Below are 18,090 nucleotides of genomic sequence, written 5' to 3'. Positions count from 1 at the left end.
ATTTTTCTGGTACCCCTCTGTTGCTAAAATACAATACTGCTATAACTTTCTCGGAGAGTGATTCATTAAAGTTTCAGTCAATCTAAATAACTAGCAATTCTAACAGTTTATTACATAACTTTCTCGATGAGTGCATCACTAAATGTTCCCGTCTGTTTAAAATAGGGATACGTTCCCCTAGAATTTTAGAGTATAATATGATAGTAAGTGCATAAATAATAGCATATACCTACAAATTTCTATAATCACGCATTCACGTTTGTCTTAAAACAACAGTGAATTTTGAAATCTTTTATTTTGACCGCTAACATGACACCGCGCGATTGCGCTGCCACCCTGAAAAAGTTGCACATTTGCTTATTTATTTTGCACGTTGCAGACCGAGGGCTAATAACAAAAGTGCAGTTATGGTACCTAACTGCTATTTAGCTGAACGATTTTTATTTTAGGACAAATTCTTCCATATTTTAACTGAAACTAAGTGTAGTTAATAAGATATTGCAATCGTTCTCCTGCTAAATTAATAAATAAGAAACACCCTCGGTCTGTAGCATGCAGCCGGAACGTTGCTTTGTACAACTTTTTCAGTGGTTGTGCTCCCAGTGGCGCCACCGTCGTTGTAAGCAACAGTATAGCTGTCAGTTATAAAACATTTAACAAAAATTCTGATGAATGTTAAATGATTTTGTAACTTTTTATGTCGTAATTCTAACCTATTTTAACTAAAAATATCCATAGAACCTAGAGTAATGTATGCTTTAAAATATTCAGTAATTCCTACGCTTTCCTCGCAAGAGCAGTAGCAGCGCTGAGACAATAGGCAGTACCAAAGATCGTATAGTGCCGGAGGCACAAGATAAACCACTCTCCAATCATAGCGTAGAGGTCATGGGTCGCGCCACAACGGCCATTTTAGGAAGCAAGTTCACACGAAGTTCCCGATGCTGGCTGTATCTGCTACTGTGCAACTGTCTGCTGCTGTGGCTGTCAGCTCAGCTTACTGTTCTGCCTGTAATTGCTCGAATCGTCAGTGTAAGCCCGAGCTGTCTTTCTTCAGTTCCCACGAATACGGAAAGGTGAGAAAACAATTCTTTTTTGTCGAAATCCATCGTGAAAGAGTTGTGCAATCTTTGTTGATACATGTAGTACCAGTGGCAGTGTTGTTTGTGCACAGGGCGTACGTGCGGTGTACTTCACTACTTGTGTGTTGCAGATGAGCATTTAAACGGCATTTACAGCAAGTTATCGACAATAATAGGCGAAATAGAGTAGAGAAACATTAATACTTTGATAGTAGATGCATTTAGTGTTTATTTACCATTATTTGTTTGAGACGGTCAATGAAGTGCCTGTGCACTGTACCACTGTCTGACACTACAACCACTGCACTGTGTACATACTACTTAGGTAACATCCGATTATGAATCATTGTTAGATTTTTGTACACTGAATGAGAGATTTGATACAGCTATTGGCATAAAAATATTATCTATTACATTATATTATAATATATATATATATATATATTAACCATGGTTATCCATATTATTTCTATGTATCAAACAGACACGGAGCGGGTTTTGCTTCCTAAAATGGCGGATGTGGCGCTCCATTGCGTACTACACGTCATTGCACGTGATTTCGCATGAGTGGTTTATCTTGTGCCTCCGGCACTATACGATCTTTGGGCAGTACTGCATCGTCACCTACCTTTGCCATCGGTGTATGGCAGACGTGCATGCTGCAGGGCTGCAAGAAGGGCAGCGTTGTCACCAATGATGAACGGCTCTATGTGCTGCGGTAGCGTCATCAGGTACTGACCAATCTACACAACGTTAAACAATCAGCTAGTTGACAGTTTGTTTTCACACCCGCTTGTTATCACTATGCTAGGGTTGCTGCATATTAGGAACAAATTTAAACACCCGTGATAAACACATCACTTATTTTAAACTTTCAACACATGTGATGAAAGCATTCCAAGCTTTCTCAGATTTCCAATCGATTAATCACTTGACATTAAAAACTACCACATAACAAGTAAATTGTCATTGTCACTATGTATATAATTCTATGCACATATAACACACCTTTGTAATATACTCTTGTGGTGACAGTCCAAATGATGGCAAGTCTACCATCAGTGCGCCACCTGCTTTATCCAACTGCCATGCCTAAAATAATACAACAAATTCACTCCAGTGCTCATCTGTACAACTGATGGCTGACATCATACAGATGAAATTGTAAATTGTTGATTATGGAGTTGTAACGATACACTAGGGTCACGAAACGATACATATATCTTGATACGTAGGGCACGATACAATACGTATTACCATACATAGACAGGACGAGTCAGTCGACATGAATGGTAGAATTCGAATGTTATTTTACTGTTATAATATGTATTCCAATACTTTCATAACGCATTATGAGTATGTCAAAGCCATACTCATGTATAGTAAACAATCAGTTACTATATAAATATTTCTGTGGCTAAAACACACCAATACGTTCGATCTGCATGTGCTAAAGACTGACATGTAATCAACAGCTCTGCTCACATGTGTTCCATACACAGTGCTACAATACATGTGCTGTAACGACACGCACCAGTCAATCAGTACTCTTGATTTTTTTGCGGTAACAATTTTGGCTGCAATACAAGCACACCAAATAATTTGACCCAGATTTCTACAACAGCCTAGGATATCTACGCGATACTGAGATGGTGTTTATAAAATAATAGAAAGAATTCAATTTAAAAAGAATTACATGCTTCATTAAATATTTTAGCTTGCCCTATACACTGTTTAAAGTGGATAAACCTCGCAAACAAAAAGCCTAGGCTACATACACCTACGATGAGTATAACTGCAGTATGCAAACATCACGAAATGTTCTTATTGAGCCAGAAATGTGCTCCAAACATTGGGATTCTCGAAACCGCGTCGGAGGCTGTTTCGGCATATAGACAGACAGAAGTTGTTTGGGAGTGAAGAGACAACAGTAGGCCTACACTAGCGCTGAGATGGTCTATGTCCCCTGGGGTACTGCCGGAACGTACCCTGGTACTATCTAATATGCCGAACCGTACCTCGCCTACTCCACTAACGAGTCTAGGGAGTTGCCTACGCCTACTCCCTAACCCTAACCATATCAAATAGTGACCAGGGTACCTTCCGGTATACTGGACCGTACCCAGGGTACGTTCCGGTAGTACCCTGGGGGACATAGACCCTATGGGCTACACTAGCGCATATAGTTCCTGGAACAAAAACTATATATTTGTCTCCTGATTGCATAAGTAATGTAGATAACATACGATTTAAACAAATTTCACAATTTAGTACGGAGTAAACATCGAACCATAAAGTATAATATGTGTTATCACAGAAAAGAACTGTTAATGCAGCACAACGTTTGCTCAGCTGTGTACCTACTGAAGCGGAATTCGACTGAAGCTCGGCCACCACTACTGATTGATTTATATTGATATTGATATTATTGTGATCTTTGGAAGTAAGCTAGTTCGCTAAGAGGCAACAAAGCTGGGCTAGACTCTCAGTGATTGGACACACTACACAGAAAAAGAGGCAAGATTTATCATCACCAAGAGATCTACACGAATTCTGATTTGCTGCACTGATTAAAATTCCCGCCATAACTTCACAACAACAAAGATGGCGGACATCAACAGTTTTCGAAAGATGAGCACCTCCCAACAAAAAAAACTATCAAAGGAAGACCTACTAAGGATTCCAACCTCTGTGGCTGACGACGACATCCAGTCTGATACACACCGTATCATGCTAAATGAGATGGAAGGAACGATCATCAATAAGGTCAGTCAACCCACTGAGGCAGTCATTCAAGATAAGTTAGCCCCCTCACGCAAGAACTTAAGAGGATCAACAGAACTGTCGCTCACCTGGAAAAAAGCCAGGACTTCTTGGCTAAGAAGTATGATAGTATAATTGATGAAAACAAGGTACTTAAGCTAATTACCGTCTCGAAACTGGAGCACATCGCTAGTACTAACTCTATGGCTATTGACGCACTAGACCAGCATGAGAGGGAGACCCTAATTTTCACAGGAATCCCCTCCAATAGTGTAGAAAGCACCCATGCGCTAATAATTGATGTGACTAGTGCCATGAATATTAGAATCAAACCGAAAGACATCAGCGTCTTACACAGACTACAAAAACACATCTCTACGAGCCCACCATCAATCATTGTAAAATTCACAACTCGAAACTTGAGAGACAAAATATATGAACATATAAAACTTGCACTGGCACTTGATGAAATTGGCTTCACCTCCACAGACAAAATATTTATCAATGAGAGTCTAACAGAAAACAGAAGACGACTATTCTCAGTGCCTCACTAAAAAAAGAAAAAGGTTACAGGTTCTTCTGGACCAGAAATTAGACAATAATATACCACAATGTAACTCTCTTTTCTATTGGTTTTAGATTGAGTCCCATCATTTGTAATCTGTATTGAATAAAGACTGATTTACGAAATGGACGTGTTCCTATCTATGATGGGACTCATTGACTGGTGAAGCCGCTTCTATCGCTTGACAACTCCCTGAACTCACAACACGATGCCGGTTATTGACTGCACCATCGACGAGTGCGAATACGCCACCCCGGACGTCGACGCAATCGTGGCAGCAGCTCTCATAACGACTCACACCACCATCCATAATGCGACCACCCACAGTGTCGCCACTGCGAAGATGGAAAGGGTGAAACGACCAACGATATCTTCCGCCGGCACCAGCGAAGACTGGTCCTACTTCATATCGCGATGGAATGACTATGTCGCAGCGACTAAAGTGTCAGGCAAGGACAAGGTGATCCAATTACTGGAGTGTTGTGATGAACCCTTAAGGAAAGACCTCACACGCAATGCCAGTGGCACGTTGGCAAACAAATCTGAAAGCGACGTATTGAAAGACATTAAAACACTCGCTGTAAGGAAAGAAAACACCATGGTTGCATGGGTTACCCTGCATAACATGCGCCAGGACCGCGACGAACCAATCCGTTCATTCGGCGCTCGCCTCCGTGGTCAAGCTGGGGTATGCAAGTTCATCATGACGTGTCCTGGTTGTTCAGACGACGTGAACTACACAGAGGCTGTACTCCGTGATGTGTTGACACGACACCGAAATACAACTTGACCTACTCGGGGACAAGAACCAGGAAATGACCCTTGAAGAGGTGTTTCAATTTGTTGAGGCGAAAGAATCGGGCATACGCTCCGCTTCGCGTCTCATCGACCCACACACTAATGGTGCCGAAGCAGTCAGCAGCTCTTATAAACGTGGCATGAACGATTCTCTAAATGATCGCAGTAGGTATGACAATACGAAAATTGACAAGTCAGAATTGTGCTCATACTGCGGTAAAAAAGGCCACGGAGTCCGTAACCTCGCCAAGGTTAGACAGAAGGAATGCCCTGCGTATGGCCACACATGCCAACACTATGACAAGAACCACCACTTTGACAGCATGTGCAGAGGCAGGAACAAGGCTAAGTACAAGACAATGGCAGTCATTTGATGAACACGAAGGTGCGGTATTCGACCAATTGTGCACAATCACTACTCCTGCTCGACACAACGGTGGAAATATAACTGTCGACCACCACCTTTACAACCAACTATCAGACATTTGGATAAAGCAAAAGTCCAAACCTCAGCCGTTCATTAACCTCACAGTGGGAGCACACCCTGAAGACTACAAACGTCTTGGTCTCAAGCCCACATCCACACCCAGGTCGGTCGTCATTCCTTCAATGGCTGACACTGGTTGCCAAAGTTGCCTGGCGAGTATCAAGGTCATCAATCGGCTCGGTCTAAGTAAGGCCGACCTCATCAAAGTGACATTGCGGATGAATGCAGCCAACAACAAAGGCATCAACATCTTGGGCGCAGCAATCCTACGTTTTTCTGGCAAGGACGCATCTGGCAATACGCTTGAGACACGCCAAGTTACGTACATCACTGATAACTCAGACAAACGCTTCATCAGCAGAGAAGCTTGCATTCGCCTAGGCATGATCAGAGACACATTCCCAACCGTAGGTAAAACCAACAACGATCAGGCGGCACATTCTGGTAGTGATGACCACCTAGCTCGCGACGAAATTAACAGCGGGCTCGCGACCGAGTGTGAATGTCCTTGACGCCAGCTGCCGCCCCCACCAGGGTTAGGGTTAGGGTTAGGTTTAGGGTTAGGGTTAGGGTTAGGGCATATATATGGTTTATAGTGGCATCATATGATTTATAGTGGCATCGGTGGATGTGCGGCATATTCACGTTCGAATACGGCATCAGTGGATGTCCGGATGCCCGGATGCGTAGCCTGGAGGCTAGGCGACCGATTCCGGACGTGTAGCCACTGCGTATTCGAATAAACCTTCGGTCTATCGGGCCTTCGATCTATCGGACCTTCGGTCTATAGGGCTGTAACCCATTTACACATAGGTAATCCATCCCTGTCTACTTACATGCTGTGCTACATTTACACACACGTAAGACATCCCTGCCTACCTACATGCTGTGCTTCATTTACACACAGGTAAGACAACTCTGTCTACCTACATGCTGTGCTTCATTTACACACAGGTAAGACAACTCTGTCTACCTACATGTTCCATGCGATATGCACAGACAGGTAAAGCAATCACTTCCTACCTACATGCTCTGCGCCATATGCATTAAAAGTTAAATCCTTCCCGCGCCTTCATACGCATAGCGTATAGCTACAGGCGCATAGGGCAGTGCCTATCTCCGTTTCTGTAACCCTGAGGCCCCGCAGCTGCTTTCACAGTAAATGCTACAGTAGGGGGTTAGTCCACTGTAGCACTGCGAGTTAACTTGCCACACTCTATCTCTATTTGCTGAATGCTAAGCAGAGAAGCCGTGTGTACCATTTTTCAAGTCTTTGGTATGACCCGGCCGGGAGTTGAACCCCCGACCTTCCACATACGAGGCGAGCCCTCAACCATTGAGCCATCGCAGTGGTTGCAATATGTGGCTGTCCGTGCGATATGCACATACAGGTAAAGCAATCACTTCCTACCTACATGCTCTGCGCCATATGCATTATGCATGACAGGTAAAAAAAAAACTCCCTACCTACAAGCTGTACTACATTCACAGACTAGTAAGTCATCTCTGTCTACCTCCATGCTCTACAGAACACGTACAGACAGAAAATGACTGCTGCCTACATTTCATGTAGCGCACCTCTGTCTATCTTCATGCTCTGTGCCACACGAAAATACAATTAAGGAATCGCCGCCTACATCCCTGATCTGGAATGCACATACAGACAGGTACGCCTTCCCTGTATGCCAACCTCCAAGACACGTGATGAACACGCAATACTCAATACCTTCATGCTATGCATGTCCTGCAGGTGATTTTCTATCTGTGAGAACACCACGTTGAAGGCGAATCGATGTACATCTTCACAGAGGGTGCGAACGTTCGTCTGTGTGTCATAGAGCAGGCATATCTCATCTGCAGAACACCATTAGAAACACGAACTCTCACAATCAGACACACAGACATGTACGCACGCACGCACGCACGCACGATAGATGTGCGTTGAGACATTAAAATAACACAGCAGTGCATGTTAAACCACAATTGAAAATCAGGAGCAAGTTAAAATAGCAAATCAGTTCAAATTTCACTTCACCCACAGTTACAACATCATTTACATGGATGCGACGATAACTATGATATATCAATGTTTTATAGTATTGTGCCATATCCAATTTCACAAAATTTGTAAAATATTTTTTCCTAAAATATAACATGCATTACAAAACAGGGGGCCATTGTCAGAAACATCGTAAAGTTAATGCTAATGTTAATGCTAAGATAACACTTATGACTAATGTTAATGCTACGAGAAAAGCGTTGATAGAAACGCATCGCAGCTATGAGAAAACAATAACAGGAACTTCATAATTTTATGTCACAATGCTGCTGATTGGATATCATGAGAATCGATCACAAAATTCAAATTCATACACATTTATTGTACATCACAGAAATTTATGCATATTATGATGGGTATAACCACATATAAATACTATCCAATGAAAAATGACGCGGTCGTGAATTTATTCTGCGCTGCAAGACATGATTCTGCACACGGTAACACACGACACGAGAGTCGTGACTCATCAAAATATCCAAAACAAGAGAACAAATGCCATTTGTACATTTGTTTTGGTATGCGATTGCTAGATAAGTAATGTTTATGATGTGTTTTCAATGGAAAGCATACGCTCGACTAATTACTATAAAATATGATATCACTATAATTGCAATTGTTTGTGTAAATGGGTTATGATCATCTTAAAGGAATAATAGGTCCATTGATTATGCAATGTTGACGAATGCTAGAGTAACTGGCACCTTGTGTAGTTAATAAGTACATTACCTTATAGCCAAATGCGTATTAGTTTGTCCAATATCACTGCTGGTTACATTACAAACGAGACCTGAAATCGGTTGTTGATATGTATCAACGTATCATTTACGTGCCGTAAATGTCATCCAGAGAGACATGATACAAGATTGCGTGGCACAGCTTTGCTGTGGATCCTGAGCGCTGCGCGCGGATGAGACGCGCAGTTCCGCAGGATATGCGCACGCGACTGCGGGGATGTTCAAGTATGAAGCGCTGTCCGCAGTGGAGACGTGCGCCAAATTCGAGGCCCGGCGCACGTCTCCACAGCGGTCAGCGGATGGTCTGTAGTTTTAGAAGATAACAATGAAGACTTTGTTCTAAATAAGAACTATCGGCGGCTAAATAAGAGCTGAGCAATATACACACCTTTCAATTTTTTGACTAGTCAGTCAAAGGGCTTGTTGGGGGTCCATTATGCAGAGCCTCCAATTGAAATGGCCCATGAAATTGTCAAGTAGAATTGTGTTTTTCGGAACCCCAAAGAAAATGTCCACAAAGCTATATGTAAACAAACAGGCGTGTTGCGAGGTGCCTGCCTCCGATATCCATTTCAAGGCCGCTAAGCCAAGCATAAAGCGCGCGGGCAAGACGTCACACACACAGCTACGTTCATTGGCTAAAACAATCGAGTAGCGCGGTCAGCGATTTTCAAAATTCTTGCATTTTAAGAAAAACTTCAATGTTCAATGAATGACGCACTCGTTCACTTCCGAAAGCGAGTAAAAATGCCGAATTTTTCCACTTCGATGCAAAATGCAAAAAGTCTCGCCAAACAGCTACACGTAGTAACAGGTCACGTCGTTGATGCCCCATTCAGTGTCCATCAACGAAGAAGGCGGGGCTTATTCCGATTACGGAGATGCGAAAATGCAACAGAAGGAAGTAGCGCAGTGTGCTAAACAGCGTGTTATTTTCGTTTTTGTGCCAAACTCTATCATAGGAAACCGTTCTAGCCTAGCAGAATGCCCTAGTTTGTGAGATCGGCAATTTGGTACTGATATGGGTCCTGCCTTAAAAATATATCAACACATGTGCGGCGTAGGCTGTGATTGGAAGACACAAAGTGTCAATCTTTGGCGCGCCTCGGCATCATGGCCGCATCACGTCCAGGAGTCAAGCGATGACGTAAACATTTGTGCGGCCCGTATGTTTTGGACGCCAGATAAAACGGAGGTGTCGGCGGTGTAACCACGGCCACGAACTAAACATGGAAATAGAGTAAAACACACGTACTAATCACGGACGCACGTGGACAGCCCGGACAAAAAGTTCCTTATCACGAGCGTCCATGTTTAGGAAATCACTGATGATAGCATTGCGTATGGCCGAGCATGGGTCCGAAAATGTCCGGTGCACTACAACTCTGTATCACACCCGCTTTGCCGGCAGCGGTTTGAAACTGGAAACAACTGATATTAGACATTTCTTAGTAACCAGCAGTGATATTGGACAAACTAATACGCGTTTGGCTATAAGGTAATGTACTTATTAACTACACAAGGTGCCAGTTACTCTAGCATTCGTCCACATTGCATAATCAATGAACCTATTATTCCTTTAATCATAAAGTTACGAGAGGGTCTAGGCTCTCGTAATGTAAAGAGGAATATTCCGACGATTTTTCGTTCACACAACTTTAGGATATTTCCGTCAATGGTCTACGAGTCGAGGTTAATGTTAAAACTAATGCTAAGCCTAGTTTTGTTTCTGGCAATGGGCCCCAGGTTCTGCATCACGTGGCAGTCCAGGTAACAATATGCTTTTGCCACAGCATACCTACCTTTTGTATCAGGACACTTACCCTTGTGTTTCTTACAGTGGTTGATCAGCTCATATAGAGCCATTCTATCTGCTTGTCTATCTAGTAACAGCTGGTCCATCAACATAAAAGGATTACCACGAGTGTCAGTTCTATGGCAAAAAAATACAGAAACAGTAATGAGTGAGATGGACACAGCAAAACATCAACGCCAAATTTACAAAGTTCATGTCATGGTAACACAGTAAACGTGCATGTCTATTGATAATGGTGATTGACGTACCAAGGTTATGTGAAGCTGGATTGACAGATCAGAGAAAACCCTATGTATCTATAATGCTTTACCCATGCTCTAGCTCCAGGGGAATGTCGTCAGCTACTGGGGTAAACTTAGTTGCTACAGATAGCAGCTGCTCTCTTAACGTTTTGTCAAAATCTTCGACGTGCAAGAGCAACTCACCTGTAGAAATCATAAATAATTTGCTTAATTACATCTTGCAAGTGATATAAACAAACATATGGGAGCGATACAGATTTAAAAATGTGTATTTAATTATAATAATTAAACTGAAAAAATTAATAATTATCAGGTCTTGATCACCGTTCACATAGACATTACGCAAACATTCTTAATCAAATCATTACCACAGACTTGGATGATGCGCAGTGCTTGCTGGTACAGGGACCAATTGTCGTCCTCATTCGACTTGTCTTGACCCTTTACCATCTTCAGAATTCTATTGAACTCATGGTGGTATGAAGCAAAGAAGGCCTGTGCATAACATTACAGGAGCAAAACACATATGCTGTTATTAACTCATCCATGGAGCATAAACTCTATAAGAGGGTGAGCAGGAGATAAATGCAGTTGGCAATTAATGTTTCAGATATTAGTTGAGGTTGAACATGTTTTTTTATTTTTTTAAGAAATGACAAACATTACAATCATTAAAACTAAGAACATTATCAATGGTTACTATAACTACTTGGCGGAGACAAGCGAGCAAGGTAGGTTAGATAATTATCTGCACACTTGGAAATAATCTAGAACAAGCCTCATCAGCTGTGCAAGAATGTAAGACTGTGATTCTCACCACGAAAGTGTGCATAGAAACATAAAGCTGCTCAACCTTTGCCTATTACCATATGTAATCAAGTCACTATCATTTAAATACCATTGATTGAAATCATGGGTAAATAATTTCAAATTTATTTTATTCTTATTATTTAACCATGATTGAAATAAAAGTAGATCACCATCAGTTTGAAAATGGCATATCAACAATGTTAGAATCAATTTCAAAATCTACTTCACCTTCAGAGCCTGAACAAGAGCTGGAAAGCCACAACCACTGGTGTAAGTAAGACATCTTTCTGATGCCTACAACGAGAAACATTTACTGCTACAATCACCAAAAGGACGGCACTTGATAAATCTGGTCCAAACTCCATCTGGTCTATTGTGATATCTAATAACAATTGAATTCCTCTGCTTTCCACTATACAACAAATACTAACAAACTTTAATGCAGTAAATTTTAATACTAATAAGTTTTTGAAACAATCCTGCAGTTTCACACATATTAGCCCACAAACTGGGTATGACGAGTGTACGAATGAGACCTTGTTTTTACCAGAATGATACAGATATATGGATTATAAATACGGTTTTTGCCAGAAACTATCGGATGCCAAAAACGTGTGCGATATTGCCTCACCTCGTGCGCATATGCAAACAGTTTTGGCACAGACTCCCCCAGCATGCGAACGCAATCCACGATCTCTTCTCTCTGCAGTCTGATGTTAGCTAGCTGTATCATGAGCAGGCCCTCTTCCTGGATGCCGTACTGGCTCATGTCACCCCGGTATGGCTCATAGATGCGCCGAGCCAGCATAGTCACGCACGGCAAACAACACACATCTACAGAATTTAGCAAATGTAAGTTACAAATGCTGCTGATCAAGCAATGGAAGACAAACAGGTTATCATATAAATGTGAGATTAGCAACCTCTCATGCATAAGACTAGTAATCTGTCACTTAAAAGTGAGATCAGTATAGCCTCTCGTGTGAATAACGAACTAGTAGTCACTTACATATAAGATTGGTAGTATCCTATTTAATGGGTAACTGTTAGTTTTCGATCCAAAGGTAAAATTGGTATTGTGCCATTTAAATGGGGAATTGGTATCTTATTCTAGGGCATGGAATTCACGGGTTTACAAGAGCTAACAAAGCATTGTCAATTATGAATATTTTAATACATACATAATAATTACAAACATAATCTATACATGAATAATTAATAGAACCAATAATACATAGAGTATAACAAGAAAACGGGAAAATATTGCTATTTTATAACAAAATTATGTTGATAATATTGCATTAAATAGCATTTTTTCTCTCTAAAATAAGACAAACCACTTGTCTCTATAACACTCTTAGGCTGAGATATTGGATTGTAACCTTAGCTCAGCCAGGCATTGCAGGCGTGTATGAATCGAATTGAACATGTCTCGCCCACCTAAGCTCGCGCAAAACTGTTCGGGTGTTTCCATTGAGGTTACAATCCGGGTGTTTCCATTGGGTGTTTACATGATAAATTTATGAATGAAAGTCACTCGGTAATAATCGATAGCCTTCGGCGAGAACAGACTGGTTAACAAAGACATTGAAACCCTTTAATTGTTTGTGTGAGCGAGTGTTTAGGTACGCCCACTTATTCGAAATCTGTAGTGTTGTTCTATACATGACTTACTCCGTATAGTGATGCCGCCTGGTGTTAGGGTTGGAAAGCTCTGTGGGGATTGAGGATAAACTCTTTGTTTGGATTTGAGCAGGAAGGAAGGGGTGCCATCTTTGTCTTAGCGGGGAATCTGGACAAGCGATCTGCTCTCCTTCGACTACCTGTAAAAAGTGTGCACTGCTGGGCTCTCTAAATGCTGGGAGTTCTGGTATGAGAGTTATATGGATGTGTTGTGGGTGTCTACAGGATCGTATAGCCAGGTTTTATTACATTTGAGGCCAGTGTAAGTGGAAGTAGCTATTCTCATGTGTGCAGATGTGGATTTAGTAAGTTTACTAACAAATGTTTAATTATTGATTTGCTATATCATGGATGATTTTTAAGAACATCCTATTGCATTTGTTGTGTGAATTGCAGCTGAGGGCTAGTGTTAATATCGTTGGATTGTGGAGACAAAATAAATATCCTCCAGCAGTTAGTTTTCTTTGTGTGTGTGTTGGGAATTTCCCAGTTTAACAGTATGTGAGTTGACCGGGTCTTTGTTTGTCCGGCTGAGTGGGGAAGTTGCTATTAATAGCTAGCCTGCCTCCCTGGTTATTATATGAGTGAGGAAAGTTCTGCTGCAGAGTAATATTATTGTTAAATGTTACTGTTAAGAGTGGCTGTTATTAGATATAGCTGGCTGTTGTTGAATATTATTAGTGGTCATTAGGTGTAGCCACCGGGCGTCATAACACAACTCCTCAAAGTAGCATCATCAGGAAACAGGCCAATAGGCTGACCGGAGCTTTCGCGTAACTCGTGATGTCACGTCCAAAACCTCTATACGTAGACTACCATATCGTTTTTTTATCTCTCTCTCGCTCGTTGTATATATCTATGTATGTATATAAATATATATGTATTCTGTTGTGTATATATCAAAGTTTGTTTTAAGGCGAATGAAAATGATAAAATAAGCTGCATTTCGTCATTATCCATTTGAAATGTTGTGGGGCAGACACCGGCACAGTTCAGCTTTTAGGAGCAGTTGCAAGCTAGCAGCCAGTGGTGAGCTGTGGTGGCATCACTCATTCACCAATCATGGATTGGTTAACCGCTATCCAGTTAGTACATAGAGATCAATGATGGTATCAGATAAGTTGGCCATGAAATAAGTTGATAGCCGCGCCGGTGTGCAGGTTCACAGCGTGCTTTAAGCAGCAACAGAAAATGACAGGCAAAATGCCGAAGCCAGCTTAGGAGCGAGAGACATGAGTTCAACTTGATTTCTACACGACCGTAACACCTGGATGAGATAAGATTACAATCCAATATCTCAGCATAGGAGTGATATAGAGACAAGTACGTGGTTGGTCTTGTTTTAGAGGGGAAAGAATGGTGCATAAAGTAATGATTTCAAGCAGTCTTCCTGACCGTTCTAGTATTTTTCAGAGCACTACAATACTTACTGGTATTGCTGCATAACAGTAAGTGTCTAAAGTAAGGCTAACATGTCTCAAAATACTCGTACATTGTTATTTTTACAAAAGATATGAAACATGAACATGATATATGATGATGCCATTTGTTTTTCCCAAGACCCTGTCCCTCTACATTCATGTTACCTTGAATTAACCAATAGAGATGGTGTACCATTTTACAAGTGGTGGCCGATTTCATGTTATTTTTTGCTTTATGAAAGAATGTAGCTGCATTATTTCCTATTTTATATACCATAAAAGCATAAACATGTTAATTTTCATATTGAAGTAATCAGTAACATGTTCGCTAATACTATAATAGTATATAGTATTAGTGAGACTATATTTCAATATATTTTTCTTAATTTTGCAGTTATTTATGAAATAATTCCTTTGATGCAATACTATCAACTCATTGTGATTTTGATGTGTTGTCCATTGAGGTATACCAACCTTTGCCAACAGCAGTGATTAATCCCTCCATGCTTTTTGCATATCTATCAGTCACCTGGTAAACAAGATGAATGCAAATAATAACTCTACACAACTGTAAACTGAGTGCAGCACCTCTTGGTCATTTACGGTAGCTGCCAATGCCAATGTATGAGAGAAATGTGTATATATAGATATCAGACAGAAGAATTTACTTATTGAATGTGTTGTGTCCAGGATACTAGCTCAACACAGATTTTAATAACTAAACTCCTTTATTCACCAGTGAAACAAAAACAAAACTACGTGGTTTTGGTTTCGGTTCATATTCCGGCTAACGCTCCATTAGGAGTGTTCCCAACTTTGATATCATTAATGATTAATGATTGCTGATTAATGATTGAAAATCCTAACCCTAACCCTAACCCTAACACTAACCTAAATGACATTAAACCACAAACTAATATATGACCATGACCATATATATATACGTTATTATGACCATTAATGACATTAAAGTTGGGAACACTCCTAATGGAGTATCACCCCATATTCCGGAACTTCCTGTTAAATAAAGTACCCATGTAAAGTATCGAATAGTATCGTGACAGAATGGATATATTGTGACTCCATTTTCCAAAACACAAGCTTGTACAAAGGTTTTGAAGTGCATAACAAAGTGATCTTTATATGAATATTTACACACACATGTACGCACGCACGCATGCTCGCACGCTTGCACACACACATAATGATTCATTATGGCTTTTCTAATATCTAATATGAAGACAAAATAAATCATTATACTCACATTAGTCCTAAAACTTACTCTTCCACCGATCTATATCATCTATTATTGTTGTACGTCACAGCAGTGACTTACTACTCACCTCCTTTAGCTCCAACAGACAGATGAGTGGGTTTGGCCGGTTGCACACTTCATTCTCGATACACTGTGATATGGGTGGCTCCATGCCTGCCAGCGTAGCATCCATTATTTCACACACTACCATCACAGGCTCATCAAACACCTGCGTGCACCACTTCAACTACAGAACATCAACAAATCTTCTATCACAAACAAGCTTTGAACGCAAATACAGCAACAGCAGAAGTGACAGCAAAACCTATACAATACCTATTCATTTTATCAGGAGTGGATAATAGAGATTATCCATCTCTATTATCCACTCCTGATTTTATAGATGTGCTCACCGTAGTATAGCATTCAGATGTTACCAGCATGTTGAAATAGACAGAGGTTCCATGAGTGTAACGATTCACCGGTACATCGGTGAACCACGATACAGCGGCCCACAATACGATAACCGATACGCAGCATCCGTATCTCGATACAAACAATACAGATGTTAAACAGTGAACAAGGCAAGCTAATGAAGCTAAGCACATGTAATTCCTTTTAAATTGAATTCTTTATTTGATTTATATGTTAACAAGTTTATGTACTCCCTCCCAGTATCACGTAAACATCCTCGGCTGTCATACTAAATCTGGGTCAATATATGTTGCAGGCTTGTATTGCTGCCAAAATTGTTACCGCAAAACAATCAAGAGTGCTGACTGACTGGTGTGTGACGTTACTGTGCATGTACTGTAGCACTGTGTATGGCGCACATGTGAGTGAAGATGTTGATTACAGGACCGTCTAGAGCACACTAAGAACGTCTCGGTGTGTTTCAGCCATAGAAATATATAGTACCGTAACTGATTGTTTACTATATATTTCTATGGCTTTGACATAGGCCTACTCATAATACATTTGTGTTATGAAAGTGTTTGAATACATATTATATATGATATTTTTGTCTGTGTATCACGATACGTATTGTATCGTGACCCTAGTGTATTGTTATACCTGTAATAGGTTATTATTATTAATTATTAATGTAGCAACAGAAACTAGTACAACTTCAAGTGGTGACAATGTCAGCTACAGCAGTATTTTTTAGCAGGTTAGCCTTGGTACAAGTAGTCATGATGGAATAGTCTCCAGGCTAGCAGAACAGGATATTATAGTAGTCATAGTACCACGAATCATTAAAGGGATGCTAAATCGTAGAATTTTAGACTATATTTGATAGTACGTGCGTAAATAATAGTATATACCTACATATTTCTATAATCATGCATTCACATTTGTTACAAAATAACAGTGAGTTTCAAAATCTATAGTTTTGACCACTGACATGACATCGTTCCATTGTGCTGCCACCCTGACAAAGTTGCGCTACTGCAGATTTATTTTGCACGTTACAGACCGAGTGCTAACCACAAAAGTGCAATTATATTTATACCCAACTGCTATCTAATCGAACGATTTTTATTTTAAGACAAGTTCGTCCATATTATAGCTGAAACTAAGAGTTGTTTATAAGATATTGCAATCCTTCTCCTCTTAAAAGAATTATTTCGAAATCATTGCTCCAAACTGCACATTCCGAAAAAATATAGCTAAATATAGTCTCACCTCATAGCGGATCTATTACTGATTACACCAACTTGAAAAACACTAAGAATTTATGCTGCTATAGCATAGAAAATTGGAATTGAACACCCCGTAACACCATATTCGAGTATAGCGACAATAAGTTTGCAAATGGCACCTTAGTGCACCTACAAGTTACAAGTGCACCCAATCTGCACCTAATTCATAATTCAAACAAAAAGGCATCTGATTCTGTGTTGTTGACTCCGTTTCTATTTTGAGATTGGCCGATATCTCGCGGTATTGCAAAATAGTCCGAGTTTCACAAGAAATGGCGGCGGTAATCAAAACGAGTAATCGAAATTAGAATTGTGCATGTTTTGGTAAAATATAGCCAAGTATGAGGGTAGGTAAACACGGAGGGGGAGACTGGTTGGAAATTATGTTAAAAAAATCCTTTAAATTAATAAATTAGTAACACCCTTGGTCTGTAGTCTGCAGCCAAAAAAACTATGTTACGCAACTTTGTCACTGGATGCGCTTGTAGTGGCGCCAATGTTGTTGTAAGCAATAGTATAGCCGTCAGTTTCAAAACATTAAAAAAATATTTCTTATGAATATTGAAAAATGGAATTTTTCATGTAGCGCAAATTTGAACTGGAAATATTACAAGAAACATAGTGTTGTGTCCCTTATCAGATTATCAGATTGATTATTCATCATAAAAG

The 18,090-nt window shown here is 40.4% G+C and overlaps 1 protein-coding gene across 4 annotated transcripts in view; it reads right to left on the bottom strand.

Annotated features, from left to right (window-relative positions):
* The window catches only part of LOC106804978 (conserved oligomeric Golgi complex subunit 7-like), a 38,993-nt gene that overhangs the window by 12,586 nt on the left and 8,317 nt on the right, over nucleotides 1-18,090 (bottom strand). For all 4 annotated transcript variants that reach the window (XM_014806407.1, XM_014806405.1, XM_014806408.1 and 1 more), the window contains exons 11-20: nucleotides 15,807-15,965; nucleotides 14,938-14,992; nucleotides 11,991-12,193; nucleotides 11,588-11,653; nucleotides 10,918-11,044; nucleotides 10,618-10,732; nucleotides 10,315-10,424; nucleotides 7,422-7,549; nucleotides 2,091-2,174; nucleotides 1,711-1,825 (exon numbers count right to left, since the gene is read on the bottom strand). In XM_014806407.1, the coding sequence (XP_014661893.1) occupies nucleotides 1,711-1,825; nucleotides 2,091-2,174; nucleotides 7,422-7,549; nucleotides 10,315-10,424; nucleotides 10,618-10,732; nucleotides 10,918-11,044; nucleotides 11,588-11,653; nucleotides 11,991-12,193; nucleotides 14,938-14,992; nucleotides 15,807-15,965 (1,162 nt within the window). The remainder of the gene's footprint in view (nucleotides 1-1,710; nucleotides 1,826-2,090; nucleotides 2,175-7,421; nucleotides 7,550-10,314; nucleotides 10,425-10,617; nucleotides 10,733-10,917; nucleotides 11,045-11,587; nucleotides 11,654-11,990; nucleotides 12,194-14,937; nucleotides 14,993-15,806; nucleotides 15,966-18,090) is intronic.

The sequence above is a fragment of the Priapulus caudatus genome, unplaced genomic scaffold (genome assembly GCF_000485595.1).
Source record: "Priapulus caudatus unplaced genomic scaffold, Priapulus_caudatus-5.0.1 Scaffold95, whole genome shotgun sequence".
Lineage (NCBI taxonomy): Eukaryota > Metazoa > Priapulida > Priapulimorpha > Priapulimorphida > Priapulidae > Priapulus > Priapulus caudatus.
Note: the sequence above shows the minus strand (reverse complement) of the source record. Positions and strands in the feature narration are given on the sequence as shown.